This window comes from Equus asinus, chromosome 2 (assembly GCF_041296235.1).
Source record: "Equus asinus isolate D_3611 breed Donkey chromosome 2, EquAss-T2T_v2, whole genome shotgun sequence".
Classification (NCBI taxonomy): Eukaryota; Metazoa; Chordata; class Mammalia; order Perissodactyla; family Equidae; genus Equus; species Equus asinus.
The window spans coordinates 60,245,659-60,272,524 of NC_091791.1; the positions used below are offsets into that span (position 1 = coordinate 60,245,659).

The 26,866-nt window shown below is 53.9% G+C and overlaps 1 protein-coding gene across 1 annotated transcript in view; it reads left to right on the top strand.

The window, feature by feature from the left end:
• Positions 1-26,866, top strand: part of LOC123275617 (cadherin-23-like) — a 323,533-nt gene that overhangs the window by 158,004 nt on the left and 138,663 nt on the right. Inside the window, exons 7-9 of the mRNA XM_070489764.1 lie at positions 551-745; positions 4,294-4,422; positions 9,937-10,015. Coding sequence (XP_070345865.1) covers positions 551-745; positions 4,294-4,422; positions 9,937-10,015 — 403 coding nt within the window. The remainder of the gene's footprint in view (positions 1-550; positions 746-4,293; positions 4,423-9,936; positions 10,016-26,866) is intronic.

Below are 26,866 nucleotides of genomic sequence, written 5' to 3' on the forward strand. Positions count from 1 at the left end.
CAGCAACATTTGAGCAGGCCTTGAGGGCCCCTCTGGTGGCAGGTTGCAAGGGCCCAGGGACGGCATGTGAATGCCCCACCCCAGGGCAAACCAGGTGACCTCTGTGGTGCCAGGCAAAGGTCCCCCACCACATTCCTGGAGCACACGCCTCCCAGACCCTTGCCCTTGAAACCTCCCATACACAGACTCCTGGGTGCGCACCAGAGCAGCCTGGGCCTGGGGCTTGGGCAGCCCAGGGTCTCTCGACAGAGAAAGCAAAATCGCCAAGAAACAGGGGTTTGAGGACCGAAAGGCCCTCATCCAGAACTCCAGGATGAGCAGATCATCTTTGGAACTGGTGCTGTTATGGCCACCAGGAGGCCATCAAAAAAAGAAGAAAAAATAGATGCTGCATTTCAAATTCCTGTGAACCCTCTTAGAATAAAAATGACGGAGCCGCGGGTCTGGTTGGCTGGAGGGACATAGTTAATGGGCTTTGGGGGAATAGTCACTGGTGGAGGCAGCTGCTCCGAGCTCCACTCACCCTTTTATTTGCTTCGCTTCACCCTAGAACACCCCGGTGGGGACGCCCATCTTCATCGTGAACGCCACGGACCCCGACCTGGGCGCGGGCGGCAGCGTCCTCTACTCCTTCCAGCCCCCCTCCCTGTTCTTTGCCATCGACAGTGCCCGCGGCATTGTCACGGTGATCCGCGAACTGGACTACGAGACCACGCAGGCCTACCAGCTCACTGTCAACGCCACGGTGAGTCGCCGCCCGGGGGCCCCAGGCAACCGCGTGTCTGCCTCCTCCCACCCTCGAAGAGAGCAGCGGACCTCAACCCGGTTCCCTTCCACTCAGGCGCTATCATAGTGATGCTGGCAATAGGAATAATAATAATGACAGCTGATGTTACTGAGGGTTCCTGCTGTGTCCCTGGCACTGTGCTGAGCACCTGAATGGATTGTCATGAGTCCTTTGTCATAGGATTATTAAGATACCCATTTGACGGATAAGGAAACTGAAGCAGCAGTTTAGTGACTTGCTAACGGTCACGCAGCAGCTGGACTCCAGCGCCTGCACTGGCAGCCCCAACAGGATGTTCACAGTGTGGGAGAACCAACTGTGTCCTTGACACCACCCAATGTGCAGAGGCCAGAGGGTCCGGCATCCTGGCCACTGCTCTAGATGAGGATGCTAGATGAGGGAGCACCCATCTGTGCCAGGCACCGTGCTGGGCCCTGGGAATTCCAGGATGAGATAGCCAGGAGATGGAGGCGGGAGAGGAATAATTATCCCATTTTGTGGCTGACACTGTTGAGACTCACAGGCCAGTCAGTAGTGGGGAGAAGGAACCTAAACCCGGGTTGCCTGACACCAGTCCAGACCCCCAAGGGCAGGAGTCTCTGAGTGTCCAGGATGTCATAACTGCTTGGCCTTTGTCGCCAGCTGTTTGTGGGGCCTGAGGAACAGGCAGACCACACCCTAAGTAGGGTCCTGCCCCTGTACTCCCCTCTTCCCTGCTTCTGGCCACTGCCTCCTGGCACAGCTGGAGCGTCCAGCTTGCAGCAGGGTGAGAGCTGGCCTGTTGTCCCTTAGATTTCTGTTTACAAAGCTCATGCTAAGAGCAAAACAAATTACAGGGGCCTCTCTTGACCCTCCAGGACCCATTTGCCTGACACACAGCATCCACAGCATCCCTGGTCCCATGTCACTGCAGCAGGGGCTGCCAGTAGCACTGGGGGCTCCACCTGGCAGGTCACAGAGCCCAGATCCCAGATCCCAGGGAAAGACTGGGGCTGGGTCAAGGATCTGGTTTGAAAGATGCGGCTCCCCCAGGCTTAGGCAAATTGTAGAGAGACCCCAAGAACCAGGAAATGCAAACCTTTTCTTTGTACTGGTCCAGTAGCCCCTGGGGAGGCCAATGCAGACGACATCCACATTCTTTCCTTCTCCCCTGGCTAAGTGTTAGTTGCCTGGAAGGATATGTGTGCTGCTATTTGTAAATCTGTCTTCTGGGACGAAGGGCCTTGCACTGGCACCCAGGGTGGTGCATTCCCACCACTCTCCATCTGCACACACTGGGCCCAGAATGCACAGGTGCTTGCTCTCTTTCTTGCTATGAACCTGTCCCTGTGGGTTATTTCCATCTACCATAAAAATGACTTTGGGCAGGTAGGGAAGAGCACAGAGCTGGGCATGGGCAGGAATCTGGGTGGCCAGACCTGTCAACAGGCCTGGGCTCAAGCTGGGGTGGTGAGTACAGTTAAATTGCTGTTAATCTTCCAGCAATCAGGCCGAAGCAGTGGAACAGGAGGGGCCGAGAGTGCCCTCCTGTACTGATGGCTCCCCTACCTGATGCACAAGTCCCTCTCAGGACTGGCCCTGTGCCCTTAGCTGCTGGGCATTTCCCCAAGGAGATTGTCCTGTGTGGCACTTCAGGGAGCAGAGTGGGGTCCTACCCACCACTGGGTGGAGACTGGGGTGGGGGGTAATGTGAGGACTCCCCTGGGAACAAGCTACTGAGAGCTGAGGCCCCAGGGTGACAGCTGGAGGCCTGGCAAGGTGCCTGCCCTGCCAGATGTGGCCACTGCCATCCCCCTCCCCGGCCATGGAGTGTGGAGTGGGCTGGAGGGGGCACCTGCAGCAGGAGCAGGACTGCAGCCACAGGTGTGTGGTGGGGAGGGCAGTGCCAGGCTGAAGAAAGCCTGCTGCCCACAAAAGCCTGGTAATGGCAATGAGGACCGCTGGCATCCTCTGCCCAAGAGACTTGGGGACTTCCTGTCAGGCCTCCCACTCCGGCCCTGTCTGCCAGGCGCTCGTTCAGGCTCCGGGCTGAGAGCTCTCACAGTGGGCGGTCCCCACACCTGGGCTGTGGGCCCCCTGGTCGTGGAGCCTGGGAGGCTGTCTCCCCTCTGGTCCCTCTGCCCAGCTCCTCCTGCCTCCAGACTCCTCACTCCCTTGCTGCACCCACGCCCCATCCCAGAAGGCCCTCGCCCTCTCGTTGGCTGCCCCTGAGGACTCAGGATAGCCAGCCCTTCCTTCTCCTTGAAGGCTCTGCGGTTCTCTGACTGGAGGGCAGGAACAAGCACTAGGCTTGTAACATGGGGACAGCCTTGCCTCATTCGGGCAACCCCAGACACACCGAGGGAGGTCTAACCTGAGCACAGTCGCGGCTCAAATGCCAGACCAGAGGATTTATAAGCCGCAGGGTCCGTAGAGGTCATTACATTGAGCCCCTTCGTCTCACAGAGAAGGAAATTGAGACTCCAAGAGGGAAGAGAAGTTATTTGAAATGACCCAGCAAGTCAAGACTGAGCTGATGTCAGGGCCCCAAATCAACACAGTTAGGGCAGGTTTTTATGTCAAAAGGATCTGAGTTTGAGTCCTGACTACATGCTTACCAGCTATGTGCCTCTGGGCAAGTTACTTAACCTCTCTGAGTCTCTGTTAACTCATCTGAATACTGGGCACACACACCTACAAGAGCAAATGGAGGGTCTGGCACGTGCCTGGGATATAATCGGCACACAGCATGTAGTTTCTACTCTTGTTGGCTGTTGTCATTCAATAGCATGGCTACTCAAACGGTTTATCACAGCGGGCTGTGTATTCTAGGGTAACAGGAGATGGGCTTCGGTTCCTTTCTGGGTGAGCTTTCCTTGGACTAAATTTCCAGCTAACTGGGAGGGTTTAAACGTTGCCTGCCTGGCCACAGCAGGGTGGCCCGCATGACCTCTCAGGATTCCTTCCTGGAGTCCCCCAAATGTCACAGGCCCTGGAGCGCCCCCTGCTGGTTCTCTGGACCAGTAGACCCAGCGTGCGAGCAGGGATGCCAGTCCCAGAGGGGCCTTTCTTCTGAGGAACTCCCATCCTAGGCATGCCCTTGCTGCCCCGGGCTGAGAAGGGGCCGGAGGCGGGCGTGGAGAGGGGAGGTGGCCCCTGGCTGAGTCCAGAGACGTTGCAAAGGACGGCTCCATCCCTCTACCCCAAGCCTGTCCTCCCACCCACCAGGGCGGTCCCTGGCGGTCAGCCTCGGCTGGGCTGGGGGCTGGACATCCAGCTCTACCGCAGCCCTGCTTTGTGACATTGGATAAACCACCTTCTGCTGGGCCTTGGGGGCCCTGTTTGCGTTTCCCTGCACAGGTCAGAAGTCACTGTGGGTTCTTAGAGTGGGTGAGCGCACTAACGCCTTTCCTTGCGGGGGTGCTTAGCACAAATGTACGTGTGCGCACGTTTGTGCACATGGGTGTCATGTGTGTGCATGTCCACAGTATCGCTTAACCCTAAGACTCTATTCTTTGTCCTCTAAGGATCAAGACAAGACCAGGCCTCTGTCCACCTTGGCCAACTTGGCCATCATCATCACAGACATCCAGGACATGGACCCCATCTTCATCAACCTGCCTTACAGCACCAACATCTATGAGCACTCTCCTCCGGTAGGCCCCAGGGCCCTGTGGGACTTCCCTCCGAGCCGCTGGCGGGGGGGCCCTGTCTGGTGGGACAGGCTCCTCCATGGCGTTTCCTACTCCCCAAACCCCTCTGCATGGCAGGGGTGGGTGCCCCAGCACAGTGAAAATCCAGCCCCTCCTCACACCACACGCCATCTCCTCGCCTTCTCACTCCATCCCCAGGGGGCTCCGAGCGGCAAAGAACACACTTGCTGGTGCGAGTGCAGGGGAGCAGGTCAGAAGGATTTGTGTGGGGTACGGGGATGCCCGTGGAAAATCCACCCTGGGCTGGAGAGCAGATTCAGACTCAGTCGGGCTCCCAACACATCCGTGTGGCTCAGCCGTGTCCCCCGGGGTTAGTCGGTCAGTCTGCCTCTTAGTCGCCGGTGCTGCCCGGATGGCAGCAGCTCGCTCTCTGCTCCGCAGGCCCTCTCCGCCTGGCTTCTTCTCTGAGTGCTTACGGCTCTGGCTGCCCCTCTGAACTGCTCGGTTTTGAGTTTCCCAAGTCCAGGTTTTCAAGAGAGGCACCTGATTGGCCGTGCTCAAGATTTTGTGCCATGTCACCAGGTCATAGATCCCCAGCCAGCCTCTGGGTTGGCGGCCCTTGGCCATGTGTCCACCCTGGTCCAATCAGCTCTGGCTGGGGGTCTTAGAGAACAAGGCAAGGCTAGAGGTGGACAGCTTTGCTCACTGGGGGCCAGGCAGGCAATGACAGGCCTCCCTTGCCTGGTTGCCATCCGTGCTTTTGTGCAAACTAGAATAAAACACTCACTCTGGGGGCTGGTCCAGTGATGTAGTGGTTAAGCTCACACGCTGTGCTTTGATGGCCCAGGGTCGTGTGTTCGGATCCTGGATGCAGACCTGCATCACTCATCAAGCCACGCTGTGGTGACATCCCATATACAAAATAGAGGAAAGACTGGCACAGATGTGAGCTCAGGGCCAATCTTCCTCACCAAAAAAACCCCAAAAAACAAAAGACCCCAGTCACTCTGGGCTGATAAATTAGAATAAGGCAGCTCCTCTTAGCAGATGCAACCCCTGGACATGCAGTTCGGGGAACAGCTCTTGTTGAAAGAAAAATGGGCCCTTCCTGTTGAGAGAACTCAGTGTGCTCAGCTTTGAGAGCAAAGTGGGGCCCCCCTCTGAACGCGTGAATATTCAGGGCTCTGCCTGTCATCTGCACAGGCTCCCAAAACTGGACATAAGTGAGAGGCAGGCTTCCCTTGACCAGGTGCAGACCAAGCCCCCAGACCGCCACAGGCCAGGGAAGCCTCACCTCCAGTTCAGAGACTGTGGTCCGCCCTGACCACTGGCATTCTCGAAGCACTGGGCTCAGCCTCCAGGTATGTGGGGTAGCCACTTCTTTCCTGGGGTCAGGTATGGACAGGAGGATCTGACAAGCAAGATGCTGTTTGGCCTCCTATAGCAGGTGTCTGAAGCTGCTGCGAGGTTAGAGGGGGATATCTCAGTGCCCCCACCCTAGCTTCCCCTTCTTGGTGGTCAGTGGACAGCAGGCGCTCTGGCATTTGAGACTGAAGCTTGTCTCCCTCCAAGATCTCTTTGCTGAGCCCACATCTTCTCAGCCCAGGGAGGCCTTCCCTGACCTTTCAGACCAGGCGGGCCCTTCCGTCTGCCCCCAGCTCCTGGAGGTCCCCTTCGTAGCACTCAGTGCTCTTAGACAGCTTGCTCAGCCTCTGCTTCCTGCTGGACTGGAAGTGTCGTTCAGCAGGCATGGGGTCTGCTGTGGGCACAGCCCATCATGGGTGCCCAGGATGTGTTTATGGAATGAGCGAATGAGGGAACAAATGCCCTGGTCAGACCAGCACTCTCGCAGTCCTGCCGTCCTCATCACCCCTTGTGCCTGCTCCCGTCACCGATCTGAAGTCCCCCCGTCTCCTGGTTCCCAGCTCACTGACCGCCTCTCTTAGAGTTTTTTCCAGGCTTCATGCTCACTGGCCCACAGACATAGCCATTCCTCTCCCCTCAACGCTGGTAGAATTGACTCTCCCTGTGTTGCATAATTTACCACTGAATTACTGCCGCCCCTGCAATGCTCCCCAGTGCGTAAGTGGGTTACTTTGGAGCCCTGGGTCTCTGGGGCCTGGTCTCAGGCTTCTGGTGGGTGTCCCAGGGCATCGTGCCCAGGGCTGAGTGCAGAGAAGGTGCTCAGAGCCACCTTGTTGATTGAAGTGAGGGCGTGATAGTGGCCAGGCAGCCAGAGCAGCTCAGAGCAGACCCCTGCACGGCCATGCACTCGCCTTGGCCACATCTCACAACCTCAGGACCACTTCCTTATTGGGAAACTGGGGCTAATAATGCCCATGGTGGTACAAAGGGGGTTTTTTTTATTTGTGGGTTTTTTGCCATTTTTGGAGATAGCACGCTCCGCTCTGTACAGCACCCAGCACTTGCAGGGAATAGCAGACATTTAGTCACTGTGGTTATGAGTTGTCGACCCTTTGGCCCCTCGAGGCCACCAAAGCCAATGCCTGGGGAGCCCCCAGGAGCAGGTCTGATCATTACCCAACACAACTCTGCCAGACAAGGGAGTAAGCTGGGGGTTTTGGACTGTCCCCGACGCCCGCAGAATCACCTCCGCGTCCGCACCCCCTGCCCTCCTCAGTCTTCTCCATGCTCGAAAGGAGCTCTCCAGTTTCTGCGTCTCCTGCACACTCTTCTCCTGCAGGCCGGTCCCCTACACTCCAAGCCTGACTTTTCCAGGCTTCTAATCGGTTTCCATGCCTGGATCCCAGCCCTCCGTGTCCCTTTACAGCGTGGAACCCTCACTAACACGGTACTTCCCAGGTCGGCCAGGGCTGCCAGCCTCCCCCCGCCCCAGGACCCAGGCAGCACCCCCTTCCCGGCCTTTCTGTGGGCCCGGGGCCGCCACTGGGACCCCGCCGGCTCCCCTCGCCCCTCCTCTTTATCTGCGGCTCCCAGCGCGTATGCCTCTCTCTATCAGTGTATCAGGCCGGCATGCCTCATCTAAAGTGTATATATTACCTAATAAAATCCTTCTTATTTGGGATTATTGCATCAAATTTTAATTTCCTCACTCGAGCAGCAGCATGTCGGCCTGCCCGTCACTGAAGGACCGATAGAAGGTGAAAAGAGCGGATAAACTGCACAAATTACTGCCGGCCGATGCCTATCAGCCCTTTGACTGGAATTGACTGGAATTAAGGACTGAGAAATAGGATTTTCTGCCTCAGAATCTGCTGTGGCAGCTCTTGTCGGAAGTCCCCTCCAGCCCCCACAGGCCTCCTCCCCCAAAGGCACCTCCCACTCCTGAAGCAAACTGCACGTCCCCCTTTCAAGTTCTTAATCCTGTCATGGAAATGCCGTGGGGTAGGGGTTCCCACTGAGCCGGCGGGGAGGGAGGTGCACGGGGACCCGCGAGGCCAGGCGGAGCCCTGTTGGGCTCCAGCGTCAGTGGCTCTCCTGGCCGGCTTCCCTGGCCGGTGGCAGGCACAGAGCAGGAGACACGGATTCCTTCTAGAGACGTCCCAGCTCCTCTTGACTTTGCCCGACTTCCCTGTGGGTACCTAAGCCTCATAGGCTGGGCTGCCTTGGGCGCTTCACCTGCCCCTCACTTTGGCTCATCTGCTGGGCACAGAGTCCCAGTCCTCTCACCTCTGCCACCCAGCGTCCCCCAACACAGCCCCTCATCCCCCAGACACCCTCACCCCAGCCCCCACCACACTGTGACTTCAAGCCAACTCCTGAACTGCAATCTCCTCCCGTATGTGCCCGCTGTTGGGTGGTGTGAGGGAGAAGTGGGAGACTGTCTGGCACCCAGCACAGTGCTCAGCACACAGTAGGCGCTCACTGCGTGCTGGCTCTCCCCGGGGAATGTTAACTGTTCTCCGTAACCCCCAGGGAACCCTTCCCTCCAGGTGGGGATCATTAATCTGGTGCAGAGGAGTCTGGGTTTGTGAAACTGTTTGGACCATCACGTGCGGGGCGGCCGCATTTCCCAGGAGGCCTCCTCCTCCTCGCGCACGTGGTTCCTGGGAAGGGAAGAGGCCTGTGGCAGGGTGGGCCCCGTCTCTCGCTCTCCTGTGCCCGCTCGCCCGCTCCCCCCGCCGTGCCCTGTGGGCCCCAGCCAGGGCCCCCTCTGGGGAGCCAGCAGGCGCAGCGCCCTACGAGGGCCGCTCCGGGTGGGACAGGGCTGCGCTTCTCCACCCTTGTCTTTGGAATAAGTTTCAGTATATTGAAAATATAATCACTGAGACTTTGAAACAAGAGCCATGGGTTCCCAGGAGCCCCTAGGCCTCCTCGTTAATTCCTTCTCATAACATTTCCAGTCTTTTTGGCTGCACTTGTATTAAAAGCTCAGGATTTTATTAAAAATGGATTTATTTACCCAAAAAGAGATGAAACCCCAAACTTTGTCAGAGCCTGTCAGAGCTCACTTCAAGGACGCTCACATGTGGCTCCTCCTGGGGAGAGCCAGCCTCTTGTCGCTGGGCCTGGGTGGCCTGCTGACCCCTCTGGGCCCTGCCCACCTGGCGGGAGACTCAGGCAGCCCAGGGCAGGAGTGCCCGCGGGCGATGCTCACAGGGTTCTGAGGACTGAGGGCTCTCGGGCCACCAGGTCCCCTCTGCACAGGCCAGCACCGGCCCCCCCAGTGCTCCTGAGGCTGGCTGTCGGAGTCCCAGCCCAGCCCAGCCACTCCCGGGTTGTATGCCTGGGGCGTGCAGCTGCCCCTGCAGGTGTATTGTTCAGCGACTTTCTGGATTGGTGCTCTGTAGGCACTGGGCCCGGTTAACCTGGCAAGCTAGTTCCTGCCCTCAGCAGACCAGAGGCTACCCAGGGACCCTCATGCTGGGGAACACGTAGAACCCAAGCCGGATGGGGCTGTAAAAGAGGGAGTCGTCCCCATGTTCAGAAAGCCTGTCCTGGCAGCTGGAGCCTCAGGCCAGAGTCCTGTACCCTGGGGACCTCCCCTTGGGGACAAACCCAGGTCTCTCCTATGTGAAGAGTGACCCCAGGAAGGGCAGACCCCCCCCCAAAAAAAGAGCTCCCTGTGGGGTGACATTGGGGGTGAGCAGCTAGTGTAGACCCGTCACAGCTAATGCAGTGCTTCCCTCTGACCTCCCAGGGCCACCTGGGTCTGGGGCTATTGCCCGTGTTACAAGATGAGTCTGTCTTCAGGTCAGAAAGCCTGGAGGGCAAAGGTTGACAGGCTTCTCTACCACGTTCCTCCTTCTTTCTTGGGTGGTTCATCCGCATGAGGGGAGATGGGGAGGATACGGGGGAGTGAGAGCATCGGCAAGATGGGGACTCCCCAAAGGACATTGAGGTGTTTGCCTGGGGGCCTCAGTGTATGTCCCAGGGACAACGGGGCAGCTGAGGGCTGAGCACTCAGCACTTAGGCTGGCCTTGCAGCCAGGAGTCCACCTGGGGAGGAAAACCATGAGTGCCAGGACAGCTGCAAAGAAAGACAGCAGCCTGGGGCCCTGCAGCCGGACTCAAGCCTCTCCTCCCTCCCCACAGGGCACGACAGTGCGCATCATTACCGCCATTGACCAGGATAAAGGACGTCCCCGGGGGATTGGCTACACCATCGTCTCAGGTAAGGCCAAGGCTGCCCCTCGCCCTCCCTGTCCCCACCCAAGAAGAGGTGCTATAAGAGTATCAGGCTCTGCTGCTCTGAGAGGTCTGTGGCCGTGTGGGGCAGTGGTACAAGGGGACCTGCCCCCAGGGACAACCCTGGCCAAAGGCCCCAGGAGAGGGACCAACTGGGTGAAGGAGGGAGGAGAGGAGCCTGGGACAGAGGCTGAGAGGGCTGGGGCGGGGGGTGGTGTGGGGGCAGGGGCGTGCACTGCTGTCCAAGGGCTGAGGCCTCTGGGCACTTCAGGGCTCTGAGCCTGGGGCGCTGGTGACTCCCACCTAACCTCCTTCAATGCTCTAGGGTTTTCTTTGTTTTTCTTTTCTTACTTGGTGAAAAGGTGGCAGTTTTTACATCATTTAGAATTAACAGAGCTGCATCTCCAGCTGATTGCATGCTCTTTTCACATTTCTGACCATTAGAAATTAATGCCTCATCTGGAATATTGTGGGGGAGGCACACAGGCCCTCCTCCCCAACCCGGACCCCTCTTCTGGGCAGAAAGGTGGTTGACTGCAGAGAGGGTTCTGGATGATGGGTCCCTGACCCCACCTCCCCACCCAAAGACTGACGAGGTAGCAGCTCCATTTGGCTATCCAGGGGCTGGTGGTTTTGGAGCAAAGGAGCTGGTGAGAGGTCCACCAGGAGCTGTGCACCCCACACACTCTGGCTCTGTCCTGTCCTCCCACCCCCACCCACCGTGGCCTCCCTGCTTAGCCCACTAGTCAGTGAGGGGTTAGCCTGGTGCATCTCAGCAGGCCAGACTGATGACCAGAAGGACAGGAGGCCACCAGGCCAGTGTCCACCCCATCGCCCCCACCCCCAGCATACCGCCCAGAACAGGGAGTGGCATTGTTGGGGCATTTTCTCCTTTCAACTCAAAGGACAGCAAGTTGTAATGATCAAGAACATAGAGGGTGGAGTCTCTTAAGTACGTTGCCCTGAGTGGGTCTCTGTACCTCAGTTTCTCATCCATAAAATGGGAGCAATAAGAGTACCTACCTAGGGCGGTTCAAGGATCAGAAGACTTAATATATGTAAAGAGCTTAATTAATGTTTGCAAAGTGCTTTGTGTTAGCTTTATTATTATTATTACTGCCAGCAGCTAATAATACCCTAGGAAGCTGGGGGTTAGCTGGTGGGGAGGGAGACCCCTCACATCCTTGGGAATGCGGAAAATCAGGGTATTATGGGCTCCCTGTGACCTGCAGCTGCTGCCATGACTATTACTGTGCCCCAGGACCCAGAGCAAATGCCGGGCCAGCCCGTGTGGTGAGCAGCAGTGTGGGTTTGGGCTTCTGCTCCCGTCACCCCATTTTCTCCCCATTCTGGTGCCCTGCACAGGACGCAGCACAGAGTAAAGCCCCACATGCACTTATCAAATGAATGAATGAATGACTCTCATTCTAGGGTAGTGAGTTTTCAAACTCCATTATGCCCAAGAATCACCAGGGGCTTCTACCAAAAATGCAGAGTCCTTGGCACCCGTGGAGATTCTCATTCTGTAGGACGGGGAGAGGCCAGAAATGGTCGTTTCCTGCAGCGCCCCAGCTCAGGTGCAGGTGATCTTTATGCCAGGATGTCGGAAAGCCGGTCCTAGGAAGGAAGCCATTTTCCAGGAAGGCAGAGTGCCCCTGGGAATTAGGGGGCCTGCTCCTGGCGGGCAGAGGAGGAGGGAAGCCCACGATGGTGCTGGTCTCCTTCTTGAGCCTTTCAAGTTGGGAAGAAAAGCAGGTGCCTCCCAGTGACAAAGGCTCGTGTTAGAGATGTGAGGGAGCACTGCGAGCCCCAAGGGTGGTGGGGTTGGGGGCCAGGATAAGAGGCAGTGTGAAGGGGACACCTGGCTGGATGGGGGATTGTCTTCGCATCTCGTTGCCTCTGAACTGGTTCCAGACATAACCCAGCCTGGATGGAGATGAGGAACAGGGAGCCAGGACATGGCCTGAGGTCACGGCCAGACAGGAAATTCCTGCAGTGATGCTGGGAGGCCATCCTCCAGGGCATTGCTCTGTGCTGGATGCCAGGCCACCAGCCCCAGCCCCACAGGTCTCCTCCAGCCTTCATAGATGGCCTGAGCCAGCTCCACCTCCTCACCCACTTCCCTTGGAAGCTGGAGGGCAGAGCTGCTGAGCCTCTGGTGTCTGGACTGGACTTGGAGCTTGGAGCCTGTGGACAATTGCCTATAGCAGCATCCGAAGAGATTTCCAAGGGCAGACTCTCGTAGGCCAGGTTCCCAAGTGCAAACAACAGGATGTGAAAGGGGACCCAGGATGTGAAACTACAGGTAGGGGATATATGTAAAGGTGGAGGCAGGAGGCAGAAACTTCTGGAAGGCCTGGAGCACTTAGCATAGCTTTATAGGATTCCCACTGCCAGCACAGATGTGCCTTGAGGGCTTTTAGAAAGGATGACAAATGGGTTTCCTCTCACATGCCAACTTTGATTGATTGGTAATGGTTGCCTGAAGAGGACCATGAGGCCAAACAGGCTCAGTGTGGCGTTCAGCTGGTAGAGTCTGCTGTGGGTGTGGGAAGGGAGAGGGCAGCACCTGGAGCAGCTATTTGCCATTTTTGGTAAGATAACACTTGGACCACGCTCGCAGGGTGGCCTCAGTGGTCCTCTAACTATCTCATGGGTGTTCGTCACCGCCTGACCGCACCCAAATCCCTTTCAGACAGCTTGAGGAAAGGGCAGACCTTCTTGTTTTCTTCCCTCCCCTTCCTGAGAACCTGGCTCACTGCTGCCCACCCACCTATTCCCGCCTGCCCTCTCCCCTGGCCCTGGGCTGGCATGGTGTCCCTGCGAGCCCGCCTCAGTGTGAGCCTCAAGCAGGAAGGCAGGCAGGAGGATTGAGTCCCGGGGAGCAGATGGACAGGAGGCTAGGATTTGGCCTCGTCTCCACTTCCCTCGACCGGTAGACAGTGCTGCAAAGAACACTTTCTGCCAAGGGTCTGGCCCACTTGCCTGCTTCTCCCACCACCTTCAGTCACAGCCCTTTCCTGGGAGGCTTGGCTGGTGCCCGTTTGGCTTGAAGCAGGAAGAAGGGACGCCCCGTGAGGACACCTTCACGTTGACTGCCCCAAGCTGCCCTGAGTGCCTGGGGAGCCTGCTCCAGCCCTGGGCACTCTGGAACCATTTTCATTTGAAAGAAAGAACTGAGGTCCTCAGGGGCTCTGGGAGCCAAGTGCGAGTCTTGAGGGCCACAGAGGGTGACCAAGTCTCCAGGATCCTCCAGAGCCTGGGCAGGCGATGGGTCTGTCTGCCTGTGGGTGGACACAGGCCTGAGCCCCCAGTGATCCATGGCACACAGTTAACCCACCGGCTTCCTGAGGCCCTGTCCCCTCCAGGCTGTTCATCAGCCCTGCAGCTGGGGGATTTATGTCTGCACACCAGTGCTTTCCCCGTTACTAATGACCCCTCTGTTTTGCCAAGAACAAAGAGGCCTTCAGTGGTAAGTTATGGCTCCATTGCCATCAATTTGTTCTCAGTCTCTCGTGGCCAAACTGAGACTGAAGAATGACAAGGATCTTTCCCATAGAGGATCTGGCACGGGCCCCATCTGCTCTCTCAGCCTGTGCCTGCCCTGCCACTCACCAAGGGCATCACTTCCTCCAGGGCCCCACCGAGTTGGGGCTCAAGGGCTCCTGTCCCCAGTGGCCCACACAGCCTGTGCTCTGAGCAGACAGATTTCTCTACCAGACAGAGAAGATCCTGCTTCGAGGAGGAGCTGTGCCCCACTCCACCACAGAGCACTGGACTTCAAGTCCAGAGTTGTGTGTTTGAGGCCCAGCTCTGCTGCCTGCAGCAGTGTGTCTGAGCAAGGCATTTGACCCCTCTTAACCCCATAATTCTCATCCATGGAATGGGGTTAATTATCCCATGGCAAATAAGGTGGTGCCAGAGGGAGTCTAAAGGGCCATAAAATATTAGGCATTATCAATTATCAAGGGAAGATCAGGACCAGGGGTCCTTGGGACCCCTATTCACCCATTTCCTCTTTCATTCAAGTAGAAATGTGGTTGGGCATGCAGGCTCCAGGGCCTCTGTCCAGGCTGGTGACCACTGGCTGTCCTGTCCAATACAGTCTCCTGTGTGACTACTGAGCACTTGAAACGTGGCTAGACTGAATTGAGATGTGCTGTAAATATAACCCACAAGATTTTGAAGACTTAGTATGCAAAACAGATTATAAAGTATCTCATTAATAATGTCATATTAATGACATGTTGAAATGATATTGTAGATATACTGGGTGAAATATAACATATTATTAACATTAATTTCACCTATATAGTTTTTCTTGTAAGGTGGCTCCTAGAGAATTTAAGATAACACATGTGGCTCACTTCTCTTTCTATGGGTGTCTCTGTTCCAGAGTTAGACTGCCTTGGTTTGCCTTCTACACTGACTGACTGTGTAACCTTCGAAGCGTCAGTTTCCCATCTGTAAAATGGAGGTAGTCGTAGGCCGTGCCTCACAGGGATGCTGTGAGGGTTCAGTGAACTAAGACACGGAAGCACTTAGAAGAGAGCCTGGATTTAGAGTAAGTGCTCACCAAGTGGGGACTCTTGGTATCCACCCCAGTGGATTAAGGGTCTTCTCTGGGCTAAGAACTGTGCTGATGTCCTGAGAGCTGGTGGGGCCCGAGGCACCGTCGTGGCCTCAGGAGCCTGTGGTGTGGTCCAGGAGGCAGACCAGATTGTCCCAGTGGAACACTGTGAAGAGAAGCCCAGGCTGTGTTGATCATTGTTGACGTGGAGTGATGGCTCCCTGGGGGCTCCGTTAGACTATTCTCTCTACTTTTGTGTATGTTCAAAAATATCTGTAATCAGAAGTGAGGAAGAATTCATGGGGGGAGCACCTCCCCCAGCCGTCACCGGGGTGGGGACACTCACTGGGGAGAGATCGCCTAAGCTATGCACTGACTGACGAGCAGGATCTGTGGAGGGGGGGGTCTCTTGCAGGCAGAAGGAACGACATGCACCGAGATCCGAGAGTGGGAAAGAGCATCGCACTCATTCAGCATGGCCAAGCACAGCGCAGGGGAAGCTGTGGGGAGGGAGGGCACAGTGAGAGGCAGGGGCCGGCCTTGTAGGGTGTGGGATGTCCTGCTTGGGAGAGTGCCAGGTCCTGAGGCAGCAGGGGGCCAGGTCAGCAGGGAGGGCTGTGGTCGGGGGTACTTGTACAAAGTTCACTGTGGGCAGGCTGGAGCTAGAGGGTTGGGCGAGGGCACGCGGGAGCCAGAAGACCAAGCAGAGGAGGCTGCCGAAGTGTCCCCCAGCTGGCCGTCACAATGTGGGAACAGAGACAGAGCCAAAGGAGGCGAGGAGGCGGAGTTGACAGGAGGTGACTGGTGGGCAGGTGGTGTAGGTGCAGGAGAGGCCCAGCACCGGCCCTTGGCCCGAGATGCTTTTAAAGCCCCCTTGGGCAGGGAAGTTGCTTAATTTAACTTCCAACTACTATTTGTTCCAGGGAGGCATCCTCTCTTCCCAGCTAAATGATCCTGAGTGAATGACTAAAACTCTCAAAGCATCAGTTTTCCCATCTTATAACTGTGGCCAATGGTATCTTTCTCATAGAGTTGTGAAAATAAAAGTGTATAGAATATATATAAAAGAATATAATGAGAGTATTCGTACAATGAGTGGCATTTGGTCAGTGCACAGTGGGCCCTCAACAGATGCCAGCCATTTTCCTTCCTGCCTACTGCCCATCAGGATGCAGGAGAGACAAGCACATGCACACTGTCAGAAGCCCATATTGCTAGCTGTGGCCCCTCTTCCAGTGGACAAGCCAGGCTCACCTAGGTGGCCAGGAGCCCAGGCTGAAGCCTTCTCTCAGTCAGCCCCAAGAGCACCAAGGCCCAGGATTCAGTCCTGCACCTCTCCAGCAAGCACCCAGACTTTTCATCATTTCTCCATCACCTGTCGCAGGGAGCCCTTCCACGGAGGCTGTGGAACAGTGCTTCTCAAAGTGGGGGCCTCGGACCCGCAGCAGCAGCGTTACCTGGGAACCTGTTAGGCCTCCCCAGAACTACTGAGTCAGACACTCGGGTGGTGGGGCCCAGAAAACTGTCTTAAGCCCTCTAGGTGGTTCTGACACTGTCTGAATCCTTTTTCCTGCACCGGAAGCATTTTCATTTTCCACAAATACCAGACTGATGAGTTCTGTCATTTGATTCTCTCCTTCCTATAATTGATGCTAAGCAGGCTCCTCTCCTGTGCCAAAGGACCCTTGCCACCCTGGGGTGTGAGGATTTGGTGAACAAGCCCACACTAGCACTTTCTACCACGTTCTGTGTCACAGCCCCCCTCTCAGCCCAGACCCCACTCCACTGTCCTCTTTCCAGCTGAAGAGCCTTTATCACGCCTGGCAGCCCACATCACTTTCCCCATCTGAGCCCTGCTTCCCTGGGCCTTCTGCAGCAATGCAACATCCCCCGGGCGGGGAGGGGAACCCATTTATTGGATGCCTGCCGTGTGCCAGGCAGTGGCTGGACGTGTTTATCCCTCACAATAGTGTATGAGGGAGACATTTTACATTTCGTGGACTAGAAAGCAAGGCTCAAAGAGTTTACATAGATTGGCTAAGGGTCACAGCTACTAAGCCAGAGAGCAGAGATTTGAACCCAAGTCTCCTGGGTTCCAGAATATACTCAGTTTCCTTGACAACAGTGGTTCTCAAAGTGCGGTCCCCAGACCAGCAGCATCAGCGTCACCTGAGAATGATTAGAAATGCAACATTTTGCACCCTACCTTAAACCTGCTGAATCAGAAACTCTGGGGGTGGGGTCCGGGTGATGCTGCCACTGCTGGTCTGGGGACCACGCTTTGAGAAGCGCTGGTCTGGAAGAACATGTGTCCTCAACAGGGGTGAAATCAATCGCAAGGGGGCAAACATTTGTTTTGAGGGGTACAAAATAACTTACTCTTTTTATGAATAAAGCACTGATATACATACAGACATATGTTGTATCTGTGGTGTTGAAATCTCATGTTTGAGCGGGGAGCAGTTAGGAAAAAATGTCTAAAATGGCTGCGGGAGGAAGACCATAATGAAAAAAAGGTTGAGAGACGCAGGCCTAGAGTACAGAACAGAGGAGCAGGATCAGGGCCGAAACCCCTCCCTCCCAGCCTAAAGGGCAGTGACCTCACCTCTGGGCACACTGGGCCCTGTCCAGGCATGTGAGTGAAGCACAACTTCACTGCCACTCTCTGGATTTTACTTATAATGCTACCAACTGAGGCATTTCCTTGAAAGTGCATTGAACGCTTTGAGGTGAGTCTGTATGTATGCGTGCATATGCGTGTGTGTGAGTGTAGGTGTGAAAAGAGAATAATCAGATACAGTCAGACTCGCACAAGCCCACACCCCCCACAAATGCCAATACCTGCATCGGGCCCCTGGCCATGGCCGGTGGGGAGCTGCTATCACAGGACACCATCGTCTCAAACACATCAAAGCCCGTGATTAAGCCGCTCGGCATTTTTCTCCCCCTGAGAAGTGGAGGCTCAGGGAAAGCTGACCTGCTTTGGAGATCTGAACTGCATGCCACAGCCCCTGGCTTGGGGTGCACAGTGGGTGCCTGGAAGCCCCAGAAACGTCAGAGCACAGTGGGGAATGGCCCATCTAGCTGGAGCCAAGAGGTGGCCAGGGAGGAATCAGGTCAGATCAGAGACAGGTGGTGGGGCCGGTTGGTGGAGGGCATAGAAGACAGAAGAAGTGGGTTCTCGAGCATGGCTGGGGTGGAAGGGTGAACATGAGGTCATCAAAAGGTTTATCTCCTGGGATTTCTGGGTGATTGGAACCGCAAGCCCTGGAACAAGGGTGATCTGCTAACAGGCTGTGGCTCCAAGCGAGGGGAAAACAAGGGGAGTCACTGTGGAGATGCACAGGAGGAAAGCCAGCAGGGTCTGGTGAGGTACTGAAAGCAGATGGTGCAGGAAAAGGAGGCAGAGAAGCTTCTAACCTGAGTCTAGGTTTCTGGGGATTTTGTAGTGTCCTAGGCAGAAAGGGGCATATTCATAAGGAAAGCGGATCTGTTTACACCTGTGACTGCCACCCTAGACCCATGGCACCACATGTCAGAACTTCCCAATCCCATACCAAGACAGACATCACTAACTGATCCCAGCACACTTTCTGACTGAGCCTGGATGGGCCTCCGAGCCTTTCCTACCCAGCCCTCCAGCAGCCGCTAGCAGTCGGCAGGCGTTCTCTCCAGAGCTGGAAAGAATGTGCTGTCCAGGGTTTATCCCATGCTTTCTTCTTTCAAAAATGTCTAAGGACAGTGCCTCTGAAGGGTTTTCTATTTAATTACACAAACACACTGGCATATTATTTACACTGCCCTCCCACCACCATACCAAAGCGGCCGCCGTGTGTCCCACCAGGACTACACTCCTCCTGATGCTCTCCCCCTTGACCTTTCTCCCTCCTCTCTTCAGGGATCTGCTTCTCCCCAGCTGTGCCGCGCCTCTGTGATAACCAGAGTCTTTGTCCTTCCTCCCTCCTGGACCGAGGCCCTGCATGCCCTTGTCGGTCACGGTGGCTTCTTTCCCGTGACTCACATTGGTCAGTGGACATGTGAGAGGTTTCACCGGCAAATGGCCTGAGACCCTCCGTTTCTGGTCTCCTCTTTCCCTCACCATCTCCACAGGCAGGAGTCTCTGTCCCTTGCTTGGGACACGATAGCCTCCTGGGTGCCCGTGTCCTGTGGGAGAGCCCCCAGGACGTGCCCCCGAGGCCCCACCGGAACTCCTTCTGCTGCGCCTGAGTCTACCTCCGGGCTGCTCCGCTCAGGGAACAGCTGCTCTCCCAGGTGCTGGGGCAGACCCGTCACGGCTGGAGGTTACTTTGGGGGTTTGGGGTGATTCTAGTTCATGGCTGAGGGTTGCCTTCGGGGGAGAAGTTCTAGTCTAGTTTCCCAATGTCCACAGGCCTTTGTCTTTTTGTTTAATGTGGCTCTTTTCCACTTTTTTCTCATCTCCAAGGTGTCTGCTGTGTGTTGGACTTCCAAGGGCTTTGAGATCTTTGGAGGATTATGAAATTAGCCACCACTTATTTTGCGTCCTCGTTCTTTACTTGGCCCATTCGGGCACCCAGAATTAATTCAGACATAATTCTCGGCCCACAGTCAACCTTGACCTATGTACGGCCCTCTTTAGTTTCTTTGTTAATTCCTGATAGTCCAGTGGACACCTGTGAACCCACTGACCAACCCAAGAGCGAGGTGTCTCCCACCCCTCAGTCTGCAGTGTCCTCCTCCAGCGACCCCCTGCCTCCCCACCCCCAGAGCCGTACCCTTCACTCTGGCATTTTTTTCATTCCGTTGCTTTAAAAACATTTTGTCACATGTACGTGGATCACATATTGCTTGGATTTAGTTGTCTTTGAACTTTATTTAAAAAGTATTGTATTATAGTCTCCTGGGACTTGTGTTTTCTACTCGACATTGTGTCCAAGATTCATCCTTGTATTTTTGGTGTACGTATCATTTGTCCATTCTTCTACTGTATGTTACTCCCTCATATGAAGATACCACAGGTAATCCATTTGCCTGTCGATGGGTGTATGGGTTGATTTTTCCTATGATAAGCTGTGCTGCCGTGAACATGTCGTGGCTCTCTCTGAACACATGGGGGGTTCGCCTTGGGCTCCATATATCGTTTCTCCCCGTCATCATAACCTCAGATTGTGGCTGGCCGGAACCATTTTACAGAGAAGGAAGCTGAGCTCACAGAGCTCATGAATTGGGCTTAGAGTCACACAGCATGTAAAAATGGGCCCAGGATTCAAATCCAGATCTTCCTGCTTCCAGAACCCACATTCTTGCTGCCTTCTTACTATTCTGCCTGAGAAACTGAGTGATTCGTGTCAACCTACTGGTGTGTGTGCCAGGCTAGAATCCTAAGATTCATTCATTTATTCACTCATTCATTCATCATTTAACCAATGAAGAGTAATTGAGTGCCTACTTAGGTGCCAGGCTCCATGCTAGACCCTGGGCACCAACTCTGAAGGCAATGTCACTGTCATTGCCATCACGGAGTTCGCATTCTGGTGGGAAAGAGAAAGAGTAAATGAGTCAGCACAGGTCGCGTTTCTGGCGTGTGTGAAGCATTAGGAGGAGATAGCAGGGTGAGGAGAAGGTAACTGGGGTGAGGGGTGCTGGGAAAGGGGGTCGGGAAGGCTGGTCTAGGGAGATGTCAGCCGCCTGCCTTAGCCTCCCCAGGCCGTGGGCTCAGGGGTAGATTGCGTCCCTCCTGCCTCAGAAAGGTCTCAGATACCTGTGGGGGCCTTGAACCTGAGACAAGCCCTCTGAGCAGCTCAGATTCCCAGCTGCCTTTTTCATCTGGCTCCCCAGATGACGGCTCAGTTTCTAAGGCAGCCCCCAGCCGGGGCTAATCTGAAGTAAAAGTTTTTATTTATCTAGCTTGATACCTGGTGCAAGGTTAAATCATACAAGAGAAAAAGCAATAAAAGAGAAAGATTAAGCATGAGGCGCCGTCTTAGGCATGCCCTTTTCCAATGTGGTTACAGAGATATTAAGCCTGAAGTCACCCGCAACCCGGCACGGCTCTTCCCTCGTCTGTCTGGGCTCAGCCAGAGCAGGAAGGGGAGGAGAGGACGGGGTGGGGTTGCAGGAGGGAGACCCTGGGGTGCCTGCAGAGAGGGGGAGCAAAGCAGATGGCCTTCTAGCAGCTCAGCCCATCAGCCACCTCCCACCCCCATGTGGCTCTGATTCGTGGCTTCCCAAGGGGACAGAAATGTTGACATCTGCACCTACGTTCCTGTCTGCGTATTTCTGTCATCAGTATTTATCGTGTGCCTGCCATGGGCAGGGCGCCCTGGGGAGAGAGAGGGGGAGATGCCTTAGCCACAGTCCCTTCTCTCGGCCAGCCTGGCCCAAGTCTCAGGTAACCTTGAGCAGGTTACTTCTCCTGTCTGTGCCTCACTCTCCTCATCTGTAAAATGGGAATGTTAATAGTGCTTATCCAAAAAATCATCATCTGGCTGATGACAAGCGCATATAAGAAGAGATGCTGGGGTTCCCCAGCATGTAGATGGTACTGGAGTCTCTAAAAATACCAGTGTCACTGGCTCCTGTCCCTCATCCCTGCCTGCAAAACCTAAGACTTCAGCTCTCTGTAAAATCCCCAAGTGTTGGAGGGGCCCCTGTTGGGGGGAGGGGTGCATTCCCATGTGCTGTCTAACTGACCTGGTGTTTTGTCCCTGACCCCTTGTGGGTGTCGCCTGCACCAAGCCACTGGAGGTGGGGAACTCACTTGGGCCCCTGCTGTCAGCCCCTCCAGAGCTGCTGGAATGGGCTAGCATGCCCTGGACACTCCATGACTCTGGAGCCAAGACGGATCATGGGCAGAGAGGGGCTGCTCCTCGCACCCAGTGCAGCTGCGCTGGGGGTCTGACCCCATAGCGCCTCTGCAGCCCGCTCCCCTTGTAAACGGCTCCTTGGTTCCAGCCTGCACTCCTTCTCTGTGGGGCCCAGGCAGAGCCATGAGGACCCCACACCACCTGCCCACCCCATCTCTCCTACAGACCCTTGTTTTAAAGCGATTTAAAACCAGGAAGGGAAGGGAAGAGACCTTTCTTTTAGCCAAAATGTCAGCCACTGAAAGGCCACATCCACTAGTTCACCAGACATGTCGAATGGGGGCCTCAGGGAGGACCCTCCTGCACAAGCAATTCATCATAGAAGCCTCAAGCACAGCATATAGAGCAAAGACTTCAGGGCCGGCCCCGTGGCCGAGTGGTTAAGTTCATGTGCTCTGCTTCTGCGGCCCAGGGTTTCGCCGATTCGCATCCTGGGCGCAGACATGGCACCACTTGTCAGGCCATGCTGAGGTGGTGTCCCACATGCCACAACTAGAAGGACCCACAACTAAAATATATACAATTATGTACTGGGGGGATTTGGGGAGAAAAAGCAAAAAAAAAAAAAAAAAAGAAGATTGGCAACAGTTGTTAGCACAGTTGCCAGTCTTTAAAAAAAAAAAAAAAAAGACTTCAGAGGTCAGGAAAGGAAAGGCCGTCCTTGAGGGATGATGAGAGAACATAGGGAAGGGGATGTCACCAGCCACAGCACATACTCACGGGACCTCCCCTCTAGCCCTAACATCCTCTTGCAGCACTGAATGCCAGACTAAGGAGTAATAATAACACAGTAATAGTAGCTAACCCTTTGTGGATGCTTGGGAACAGATCTAAATGCTTACCTGCATCAACTCTTAATCCTCCCAATAACCCCATGAGGTAGGTACAATTATTGTTGTCCCATTTTACAGATGAGGACTCTGAGTCCCAGTTGCCCAGGGTCACGTGGCCGGTGGCAGGTGAGCAGACTGGCTCCAGAACCCACCCTTCTCCAGTGCCCCTGGCCTCCCTCTCCTCAGCCCTGCCCTGAGCACCTCATGGGACCACTGGGGTTTGGGGATCCCTGGATCTGCCTCTAGGCTCACTGTCTTCTTGCACCCCGCAGCCTTTCCCTCAGCCGCTCTGTCAAGTGCTCTGCCTGAGTCAATTAACTGGCTGCCCCATTCAAATATTTGACCAACATCCTGGAAGCAGAGATTTCAGGGCAGATATTTTCAGACATTGATTGAAGTGAACAAACATCGTGGCACAGAATTAATTTATTGCTCACAGTCTCCTTCTGCTGGGCTGAGCTCCGTGCCGGCCCCCCTACCCCGAGAAGGCCTTTCTTTTGTGGGGGAAGTGGGGTGGAATCAGGTTGCCTGTTTGCCAGCTCGCTGCCCCTCCCACCCCTTCCTCTGCCAGTGCATCAGGATGCCCCCCTCTGAAGGACCACATCAGTGAAGCGCTTTTGAATCAATGAAAGCACAGTCTAAAAGGCGTGTCACAGCAATGTCCAGCATAGCAAGGGTTATTTTAAAGGAGCCAGTGACTGATTTTTCTTGATAATGACGGTGGAGTCTGAAATGTCTGTGAGAGCAATTTAGTTGACACTTAAGGAAGCACTTTGCAAATGAGGACTTGAGGTCCCGGGGTGCTGGAGTGCTGTAGGTCCTTTAGAGGTCTGTAGGGACAGGAGAGATGCCTGTTCATGACTCAGCAGATGCTTAGCGAGGTCTCGATGACCCAGCCTCCCTACTTTGTGGTCTTGGGGAGACTGGCTCTAGAATGGAAATTGGAAATGGAAACCCATTCCATGGAGAAGCTTGAGGATTTGCCGAGCGGCCGGTGCTGTCAGTAAGTCCTCCGAGATCAGAGGAAGCCAAGCGTGCTGGAACTGGGGCTGGGGTTGAGGCGGAGGCAGCAGCTTCAGCCCGACGCTGATTCCCCAGAGCGATGATTGTAAGTGGTGCACGGCAGGGCATGAAATAACATCACGTCACACAGTGAGATGCTGATCTCCTTCTCAATTCTCTTTCAGAATTTCTGTTTCTCTTAGTTCTGTCCAGGAGAAAGTCCACTTGGGTACTTGCCTCTTTAACCCCTCTCTACCCCGCAGCTCATCTCCCCATTTAACAAAGAGAGCTGCCTGGAGCCTTCAGATGTCAAGCGGATGCAGCTAAAATCTAACCACGTAGGCTCATTCTATCTATTTCACAATCACTCTCTATTCATGGCCAATGAACTGGTTCTCCGTTTGTGATCATCTTAAATAGAGTCTTTTAGAATAATTTAAAAAAAATTGAATCAAGTTAAAGAAAAATATTAAATAATAATAATACGTGTTGTATGCAGATATGGGCAAAAATCAGGCATCCAAGTGACTGAGGATTGGGCCATCCTGACTTGGAGAGGACCTGACCTGGGCCTTTCCTTATCTGTAGAATGGGAAGGACGATGGAGCTCATGGGGATTCTGAGAGTCCCATTAGTTCATGTAAAGTACTTGAAACAGCACCTGACACTTGGCAAGAACTCAGGAAATACCATCCTTCCTTTGGATAGGATCGTGCAAATGAAGCCACCTTGGAAATGGGGGAGTGCTAGTGCCCACAAGGCGGTATTATTGGGACTGAAGGATGGGTGGGTTAGGTGGGAAGGGGAGCATCCCAAGCAGGAGGGACCAACTGCAGCGAGGGGAGAGCATTCATGAGACGTCTAGGAGGCAGCAGGTAAACCACATAGCTGCAGAAGAGGAAAGGTGGAAGATGATTTGGAGGGTCTTGAGGGTTAAGTTAAGGAGTGTGGATTGTTCTTTTCAGGGCATCTGTGGTTCCAAGGATCCGAGAACACTTAGGAATCTCCAAGAAAGGGGCTTTTTGCAAGGCTGAGGGGTTCCCATGGGAATCCAGGGCAGACCCTCCTCAGACTTGCACCTCCTGGGATGAGGAACTGGGACAGCAAGCTCGATCGTGCTCTCCTTTCTGACATAGTTTCCTATGGCTGTGGTGACAAACCACCGCAAATTCAGTGGTTAAAACAACAGAAATTTATTCTCTTATGTCTCTGGAGGCCAGTAGTCCAAAATGAGTCTTACGGGGCTAAAATCAAGGTGTCAGCAGGACTGATTCCTTCTGGAGATCCCAGGGGAGAATCTGTTTCTTGCCTCCTCCAGCTGCTGGTGGCTGCCAGCATCCATTGGCTTGTGGCTGCATAACTCCAATTTTTTTCTCCCTAGTCATGTTGCCTTCTCCTCTTCTACAGTCAAATTTCCATCTGCCTCCCTCTTTATGGACCTTTGTGACTACGTGTAGGGCCAGCAGATAATCTTCCCATCTCAAGATGCTTAACTGAATTGCATCTGCAAAGTCCCCTTTGCCATATAAAGTAACATTCAGAGGGTCCAGGGATTAGGACCTGGAAGTCTTTGGTGGCCATTAGTCAGCCTACCAGAGCATCTTTGCCCTTTTCTGAGCATTTGCCCATTTATCTTGCTCTGCCCCACTGGCTCCCTCAAGATCTCACGTGGTCCATGATGGCCATACTGCCCCCCTCCATCATGGCTTCCCTTGAAATGTCCTGTTGGCATCTGTCTCAGCTGCCGACCATCTCCATCTGCTAGATTTCCTATTCCAGATTTCCTAGAGAGGATCAGATTGGGTAGTTCATCACTACAAGCAAAGTCCACAAGCCATAGGGAGCTGCCAGCCTGAGACGGTGTCACCCCAAACTGCTGGTACAGGAGAGGGCAGCGGGGCCGTGAGTGAGGTGGGCCCCACATGCATCTAGTACACTTTTAAAGATATATAGATAGGCCAATAGGACTGAATAGAGCTCCTAGAAGCAGACCTGTGTATAAATATGGGAACTTGATATACAATAAAGGTGGCACCACAAATCAATGGGGAAAAGATGACTTGTTTAGTAGCTGGTGTTGGGAAAACTAGCTCACTATATGGAGAAAAATAAAGCAAGGTCCTTGCCGTATCCCGTATACCAAGTTGAACTCCAGACGGATTAAAGACCTCACTGTGAAAGGTAAAATATAAAGCTCCTACAAGGAAATGTGGGGGTATGTCTTTGTGACCTTGTTGTAGGAAAGGACGTCCTGGTGCTCAGAGAGCCCATGCCGTAGATGAAAAGTTGGTCTACAGCAAAGGATTTCCAATTCAGTAGGAATGTATGGACAAAGTTCACAACAGATGGCACGTGAGGAGAAAGTTTTTGCAAGAATTGAAACCAACAAGGGACTAATACTTAGAATATATAAGGAATTCCTACAAATCAATAGGAAACACTTGGGAAATTCGATAGAAAAATAGGCAAAAGGTAGTCACAGAATGGGACACCCAGTGACTAGTGGACATGTGCAGAGGTGCTGAAACTGACTACAAATTGGAGAAATGCAAATGGCAGCTCCGAGGACCAAGGTCTTCACAGCCGCTTGGGCATGTGGGCCAAGGCGTCTTGCCGCCCGGATGTGTGTGGCCTGCGAGCTGAGAATGAATTTAAGGACGAGTATTTTTGCAGTCGGCCTGGTGGCAGTAAGCGCCATCTCTGAACTCTACTTGAGTAAATGTCATCCCCCGGCCCCAGATTCCGTTCTTCTCATTAGTAGACCTATGTTACAAGAAATTGTCCTCGATTATTATTGTACTTCAGATTTCATCAAAATTGTTCTGGAAATTTGTTTCCTCTCTTATTAAATAAGTACCAATATAATGTCCTTGATTTTGCCTCTTGGCCTACAAAGTCTAAAATATTTACTGCATAGCCTTTCGCGGAAAATTCGCCAACCCCTAATTAAAGAGTACTCTGTAGCAGTTAGTGGCCACATACTATTAGGTTAAATCACATGAAATCACCATTTTTGTAGGTCAAAAATGGTCAAATGTCAGCAATTTCATATGGTTCAACTTACTAAATATATATACAACAAAAGAGGTAGATCTTTAAAAGCTAGTGTTGAGTAATGAAAGAAATAGAGTGGGATAGCCTAATACCATGTCTGTAAGTAAAAAAAAATCGATAGCAACAGTAGAAATTGAACAATAACACGTGCATGTACAGGGACGTTTAGCAAAGCACTGAGAGAAGAGGAGGCTGGGATGGGGTGAGGAGGAAAACCCACTCATAATATTTCCTCACATGTGTTGGATGATCACCACATGCCTGGCACTGCTTTAAGCAGCTCACATGTGTGAACTCATGTACTCCTCACAGCATCCCATGAGGAAGGTACTGTCATTGTTCCCACTTTGTAGATGAGGAAACTGAACTCAGAGAGGTTAAGTAACTCACCCAAGGCCACTCAGCTTGTAAACGTTGGAGTTAGAATTTGGACTCAGGCAGTTTGGCTCCAGTTTGGGAGATCAAATCTGAAGTCCGGTGGGGTGGGTAAAGTTCAGAGGGGTGTAGGTGGACCCAACAGATTTAAAAAAGTA